This window comes from Otolemur garnettii, unplaced genomic scaffold (assembly GCF_000181295.1).
Source record: "Otolemur garnettii isolate 467f Iridium unplaced genomic scaffold, OtoGar3 scaffold00191, whole genome shotgun sequence".
Lineage (NCBI taxonomy): Eukaryota > Metazoa > Chordata > Mammalia > Primates > Galagidae > Otolemur > Otolemur garnettii.
Window position 1 is genome coordinate 468,352 of NW_003852586.1, and position 8,013 is coordinate 476,364.

General features: G+C 44.2%; 1 protein-coding gene across 1 annotated transcript in view; it reads right to left on the bottom strand.

Annotated features, from left to right (window-relative positions):
• Window positions 1-8,013, bottom strand: part of SLC4A4 (solute carrier family 4 member 4) — a 353,144-nt gene that overhangs the window by 72,793 nt on the left and 272,338 nt on the right. The window contains exon 15 of the mRNA XM_023507587.1: window positions 2,124-2,191. Coding sequence (XP_023363355.1) covers window positions 2,124-2,191 — 68 coding nt within the window. The remainder of the gene's footprint in view (window positions 1-2,123; window positions 2,192-8,013) is intronic.

The window sequence follows — 8,013 nt, forward strand, 5'->3', positions numbered from 1 at the left end:
CACACACCTATACACACTGCCCACTGTGACTGCACACCCACCCCACACACACCTGTACACACTGCCTGGAGTGGCTACACACCCACCCCACACACACCTGTACACACTGCCCACTGTGACTGCACACCCACCCCACACACACCTGTACACACTGCCCACTGTGACTGCACACCCACCCCACATACACCTGTACACACTGCCCACTGTGACCACACACTCCACACACACCTGTACACACTGCCCAGAGTGGCTGCACACCCACCCCCACACATACCTGTACACACTGCCCACTGTGACTGCACACTCACCCATACACACCTGTACACACTGCCCGGCATGACTGCACACTCATCCCACACACACCTGTACACGCTGCCCGGCGTGACTGCACCCACCACACCTGTACACACACACCTGTACACACGCCTATACACACTTTCCTTCTTGGTCTCCTTCCCAGGAGGTGCTACACCCAGTGCCTGGACCTTTCAGTTAGGTGCGTGGCTGGCGCACACTAGGGGCCGCTGGTCCCAGGGACTAAAGGGAAAACCTGCATTTGAAAACACGGAAGCATCACATACCACAAACACCACCCAGAACCACCCAGAGTCTGTTCAAATCTTCCTTCTAACATTTTATGCTTCCTTGACTTACAGCAAAAAAGATTATTTACTTCTGAAGTCCCAATTTCTCACCTAAAAGTAAAGAATATTACACCTGAGGGTCTGTGCTGATGACTACAATACATGATAAGGTTTGTAGGGACAGCAGCATGTGACACTCCTGGTCTCTGCAGAAAGGGCAGCCACTCCGTGATCACCACTCCGTCCCGCATCCTCCACCACAGCCACAGACGCCAGCCAGGACCTTCACACATTTCCATGAATCTTGCTGTGACATCCTTGTATAATTATATTATCAATCACTGGTGTCTCTTCCAGGACTTGCCCAAGATGGGCCTTAAAAACTCATTAGTTTTAAAACTTTCTTTGATTAGTTACGAAAATAATTAAGTTAGAAACAGTCTCTTTAAGTTAGTGGAAGTCAGTGTTTCATTAATTTTTATTACAAATTAATCTATGTTTTTTAATTATTAGATTTTTTTTTGCTATGGTATGAATTTTAATTAAAATTCTTTGAAATCTAGAAGGAAATATGTTTCCCTTACTTTAGGCAAGTCCTTTTAAGTAACAAACTGGCAGACTAAAATACTGAAAATTGAGCTCTTTTCTGTACATATGTGGTAACATATATACCCATATTCTCACACACAGACACACATTGTCAAACACAGAAGAAATAGGTAAATTTGTGAAAAGGCAAACAGAACTTCAATGTGCAGGAGAGAAGTCAGCAGAGCTGTGGGGTGAGAAGGTGAGAACAGCAGGTTACGTAAGAGCTGCCCAGAGGAGGGACAGGCAGCGTCTCTGAAAGGGAAGCCATGGGCACTCAACTTAATATCTGCAGAAACGCTCTGGTCTCCTGAGAGACGGGGCATTCTATCACCATAACGTTTTGTGGTTTCTGTCTTTCTAACTGCGAGATTGATACTCCTTGGTAAGATTCCATACCCAGCACAGAAGGGACACAATTGCAAGCCTGAAACAGCACTTCCCCCTTTCTATCCAACACAAAAGTCTCTTCTAGTGTGTGACCTTCCATGCAAAACAGCTCATTTTTAAAGCTTAGTTCCAGTCCCTTAAAGATGCTTGGTCACAAGCCATGGGAAAGGATGTCATGTGACCAAGGCACAGCCCTCCCTAAGTGACAATCCCCTCAGTGCGGAGAACACAGTGCCATTTGGTCGCCCAGAACTCTGGGTCAGGCCAGACCGAGAGGACACTCTGGTCTCATTTCAGCTTCTCACATTTTCCCTTGTGAAAATATTTCAAAGTTACAATTAATGAAACATAGCATTTAAACTCCTAAGAATGTCTGAAAAGCATGTATAAAGATTGGTTTCAATTGTTTTTAAAAGGGAAAAAAAAGCTGACGAAAGGTGTCCCTTCACCCTCAATGGTTATTAAACGTGTGTTCAGGACGGCTGAAGGGCAGGACGCGTTATCACAAGTCGAGTTCACAATACACAGCCTGCAGGTGGCTTGAAACAGGAAGTCACTCACCATGTCAGGAGACACAGGTGGCAAATCCTCGGGGGCCAGGGTGGTGACATTAGACATGGAGATGTTACCTATAAGCAAAAGACAATTTGTGAATTTGTGACTATCAACATACAACAGAGGCAACCTAAGTGCACAATCAGGCACTGAAACATGCAATTCTAGGCATCAAAAGGGTTTGCAATAGCAACCTAAGGGCACAATGAGTTTTTAATTTTTATAACCATGTTTACCTCTTATCTAGATCAAAAAAAAAATCAAAGATTTGGATACATCTCTTGGGCTCGAATCTGATAAGAAACAATGGCAAATATTTAAAAGGATGGTACTGAAACTTGTTTCAGGTTTCAAATAGGACAAAAAAATAAAACTTCCCTGTTCCTACAGGACACTCGGTGTATTCTGTGTAGTGAAGGAAATGCCGGCTAACGATTCAGTTGACTCAACTTAAAAATCTCACAAATGAGAACTTTTCTATATTGATTAAGAATGAGCTAATTCATAACTTTTGGAAATTTAGAGTGTGTATGAGAAAGTATATCTTGTAAAATATATTAAAAATTACTAAATAAGTAATATAAATATAATAGGGATGGATAATCTAATATTTAAAATGATTTTCATCCAACTTAGTATCAGTATAGATTAAAAATGTCAGGTAAAAAAGACCTTAATTTATTTATGAAACCAACCTTCCTCTTGGAAATGTTTCATTAGTTTTATTTTACATTTTTAATAAAAACTAGAACGTAACCCAGTAGCGTCCCTGTGATTGGACCACCCACCAGACTGTGACAAGCCGGGCAGCACAGGGAGGAGTCGCCATGGGAACAAGGCCGCTGCTGACGGGCACCCGGAGGGCGTGTCCTGCCCAGTCTGAAAACTCGGTCACCAGAAGGAGGTGGTCAGTGTAGGGGGTGACCAGCTACAGAAGTTCTAATGTATTTAAAAATTAGTCTAATAATTAAAACATGTTTCTTTATTAGGTAAGACCTTTTTGTACTGTGCAAAACTTTATGTATTAGAAGATGAGCAGTTACCTGGAACATCCCCAACTTACAGCACTATTGTCAAATAACCCCAGGTTTGACTCTGAGGTTCAGGTAATGCACTTAGGGTCAGAACTGCTAATGAGCGTTTGGTTCCCACTCCCTTCCCTCCAAGACGGAGCCGTCTTTTCAGATTGCCTTGTTTCAGGTCCTTCCTACGTAAACCTTTAAGGAAAAACACTAATTTCTTTGATGGCTGAAATGGGACCCAGGAGGGAAGAACAGAGGGAGCTCACCTTGTCCACTGCTTTCCCTAACTAACAGGAGCTCAAGAATATCTGCTGACTGTCAATAAGTAAGTTAGGAAGGAGGGTATTTCAAAACTTAAAAATGAATGACAGCAGATAAAGGCAAAACGAAGAAATCAGGGCAACAAACTAAAGGAAAGAGAATATTTAGCTTAAGCCCTAGTTTTGCTCCATTTTGAAATCCTCTGCTCTTTGAAAGGCCTGGACTGTAAAATCATGGACCCAACACCAGCTGCTGCAAAGGCTTCCTGTCTCAGCCGAGGGACAGGCACACATGCCCACTGTCCATCTTCTTATTCCCTGTCTCATCACAGATCCAGAGAGAACACCTGGCCCAAACAACAAAGCCAAATGACAGTCCATTCTTCAAAGGAAAATGTTAGGAAATCACCATTAACAACACCTAAGTGTTGAAACAAAACTCCTGTTTTGTTTCAAAAAGCTTAAAGCACATCTTCTCAGATTACTACATTTGTTTCTTAAAAAACATCCTAGAACACATAGTAGGTGTACTTTTATGCCCACTGTATATTAGGTGGGACTTGGAAGCAAGTTGTGCCAGGCCAGGTGCTGGGATCACAGAGTCAGCAGAAGCCGAGCCCAACCACCCAAGTCAGGATAATCTGTGTGGCTGAAGACTCAGGGTGTGACGCTGCCCCCAGTGCTGGGTGATGTGGGTCCTCACTGACCCCAGCTCCTACAAAAGCAGCACCGTGACATCCCAGGCTCTGTCCTCAGGGTCTGGGACGCTGTCCCCAGTGCTGGGCGATGTGGCTCCTCACTGACCCCAAGTTCTACAGAAGCAGCACCGTGACATCCCAGGCTCTGTCCTCAGGGTCTGGGACGCTGTCCCCAGTGCTGGGCGATGTGGCTCCTCACTGACCCCAGCTCCTACAGAAGTAGCACCGTGACATCCCAGGCTCTGTCCTCAGGGTCTGGGACGCTGCCGCCAAGGCTGGGCGATGTGGCTCCTCACTGACCCCAGGTTCTACAGAAGCAGCACCGCAACATCCCAGGCTCTGTCCCCATCGGGCGAGGTTCTCTGAGGCGCTTTTGTGAGCTCTCTGATACAGGAGAGTGAAGGTCTTTTTGCATCACCCTTTTCCACATAGAAACAAGGGGCAGGGACTAAGGGGACAGATATTCGAGGCTCCTTCTTTGTGAAATGGATGATAAAGGCGGTAGTGTATTTTTATAACCTGAACTGTTAGTTACACTCTCAAATTTTGGACACACACCAATTTTGCCCATTTCAATACCTTTCAGCTTTTTAGTTGTCTTTTTTTCTCTGACAAGCTATTAATGCACATTGGCTTTCAAAATCTCCAAAGACCAGTACCAAGAGGATAGTAAAAAGCACATGATACATTCTCTTCTTATTTGAATAACCAGCTGCTTCAGAAGAAAGACTTCAAAATAAATGTATTAAAAAAGCACTTTCATAAATACATATTGGCAAGGTCTGATAGAATCCATAAGTAAGATTAAAAGTAAATTCCTGTAGGCTCACAGAAGAGAAAATGATCAATGCTAATTGGAAGCTTGGTCTACAACAGCCCCTGGTCACCACTTGGATCCAGGGGCAAATATTTTGGCAACCAACCTCAAAACAATCCATTTCTACAGAATCTGTAATAAGCTTGATTAGAATTCTGGGAAGGTCAAACAGAAGAGCCACAGCACACTACACTCTGTCTTCACCATTTACTCAGCGTCAGCTAACGAAGCAGAGAAGCCTGGAGCCCTAGGAGTGGACTAACTCGGGTGCAGCCAGTGGTCACCGGGACGGCCTCTGCCCTGGTCTGGGTTCAGGAAGTCTGCCCGGGTCGAGCCTTGTCGACCACTTGGATTTTCACTTGTTCTTTCTTCCTGTGTTTCACATCTTAGCTAGTTCTCTGGAAAACGGAATGAATATTGTCAGTGAAAAACACGTAAAGATGTGTCTGTGACTTCTCCATCTTCAGCTGGAAGATAATCTTCTCTTTCTTTATGCTGAACAAGAGCTCTAGAGAAAGGATGAGAGGGCAACTAGGGCTGGGGCCACGGGAGCTATGGGCGGAAAGAGGAGGTGCCCGTGTCTCGGTGTTGACCCAGCGCTCGCTCCTGCAGGGACTGTCGCTGCACCCCGCAAGTTGTCCCTCTTTATCCTCAAATGACCTGCACCAGGCACTGCCCCAGGGCTCCTGATGGTGGCATGAACTTGAGTTCTGCTGGGAATACACAGGCACTCACCTGAGCCCCGGGGCCAGTGTGAGCCGTGAGTGGGCGCTGGGGGCAGACCTGCCTGCTGTGACATGCCACATGCACCACGTAGAGCCGGGAGTCCAGGAGAACGGTCTGAGCTCCGGCTCCAGCACCTTCTGAGCACGGCAACCTCCACCCTCTCCTCACTTCACCTCAGGGAAGTTACTCTACTCATCTTGACCACAGGCCCCTCATCTGTGAAACTGGACACAAAACCACTCACCACACAAAGCATGTGTATACTTTTCAATCTCCTCTCACAAGTTCACCTCCTGCAGCCACGTGAGGTTACTCTGCAGACTGCACAAGGCCCCAGGAGAGTGGCCAGCACAGTGTCCAGCCCCAGAAATCCCTAAGCAAATGGCAGCTCAGATCATCACAAGCTCCGTGACCTGGATGAGCATCAGCTGCCCCTCCAGACTTCTGTGATAGTTAAACATACATGTATTGAGTTATTAAAATACAATTTATTAAAATCCCTTTATAAAATACCTTGTATTCAGATGGCACCCAAGAAATATTAGCCTAATTTGAACCTGTATTATCAACATAGCTTCTTAAGGTTATGGTAATATGGAACTGATTAACCTGATGTAAACAATAAAAGCTTTGTGACCATTCTCCATGATAATGAAATTTCAAAGTCTTGTTCCATTCTATTTAAGTGCCATCTGAGAAAACTGAGAAAGAAGAAAAACACTGCATATACTTCTTGCTCCTTGGTCATGTCAGATTTATTTAAGGTACTGGATAACTCAAGCACACCAATGTGTCATGATAAGGTCAAATATTTATGCTTTGAATTCATCAGTTAATAAAACACCAAAAATGGCTTTTGTGGGGTTAACTTTTGGGAGAAGATTTGCCAGAATTATCTGCTTCAGCCTTAAGGCTTAGAACAAACTCTGTATTACTGCGTTTTCTGGTTACTATCCTTTAAATTTTCCTAAGTATTTTCACCAAGTCTATTGCTAGATCTTTTCACTGTAACACAGTACATTACGCTTTTCATCCCCAGGCCATCTTCCCAAGGTCACCTGCAGGGCTGCCCTGAGGCTGACGGCTGAGCTACTACAGTGACACTAAGACATGTGTATTTAGCCTCTACTTGTGTAGAAACTTCTCTTCCATACACACCATCATTACATTTTGGATGTGTTACAGACATTATTCTGAGGAAACATTCCCAATCTATGTTTTATGCAAACGCAAAGTGAGAGAATTCCCGGGACTGGTAATGATCCAAATTCATTGCTTCCCCTTTTCTGTTTCTTGAAAGCATTACGCAGAAACTACTACAGTATAGGTTAGGGCGGTCAGAGGAAACTAAAACCATGGGTTTCTCTCAGGAGACACAGCAGAACAGCAGCTGTGCTGGCAAAGGGTTCTTGCAGGAGCCAGCCTGAAGTTCATCAGGAAGATGAACTAAGATGATCTTTTATTTCCTAAATTTTCTTTGAACGGGCATTCTAATTATAAAACTTATAATGACTATTGGGTGGGACCACGGGAGACACAATCCAGCAGTTATTTTTAAAGGTTGTAAGACACTGATGCATAGCACTTAAGATGATAGAAAAATTACAGACAGGAATGACAGTGACATTCCACACTAGTGACAAGTATTTCAGAGCACTGAGACCTCCCTATGCCAAGAGTGAAACAAAGCAATGAAATTGCAAGGTCAGCCCGCTCCCACCACTCAGCGCAGCCTCACAGCTGCACACCAGGAAAGACCATCTCTACTCAGACACACTAGGGATGGTGGTGTGCCCCGGGCCTGAGAAAGGCGTTCCTCACTGAGCATGGAACAGTCAACAATGTATCAATAAAATATAACCCCTCTGTCAACAATATGCTGTCTATTCTCTCCAGGCTACATTCTTACTTTCATAATTTATCACTTTTAGCAAGGCTTCTTTTTTTTTTCAGGTATATAATCAACACCAGGTTAAAAACTTACTTTGACCTATTCCAAAACAGCCATGTACCCTTGAGCACACCGTCACTCTATTGTGTAAATTTTATGCAGAGGCAAATGAACAAAGGTACGAGGCCAGATATTTACTTCTAAAGTCTGGGTCAAATGAAAACCTGACTTTAAAAAGTAACACAATTTTAAAAACAATACATCATATAAAAAGTAATATGTGTCAGAGAGCCTGTGTGTGTATATATGTATACATGTGGGTATTCTGCTTCAATGCAAGCACATAACTCTTGCTTGCTGAGGAAACACACCCTTAGTAAATTTTTGGTGATGAATAAACAAGGAGGAAGAAAAGGCAGGGAAGGTAAGAGCAGGGGAGGGCGTCCAGGTCCTGTGCCCTGTGTGCAAGGAGAGTGCCCGGG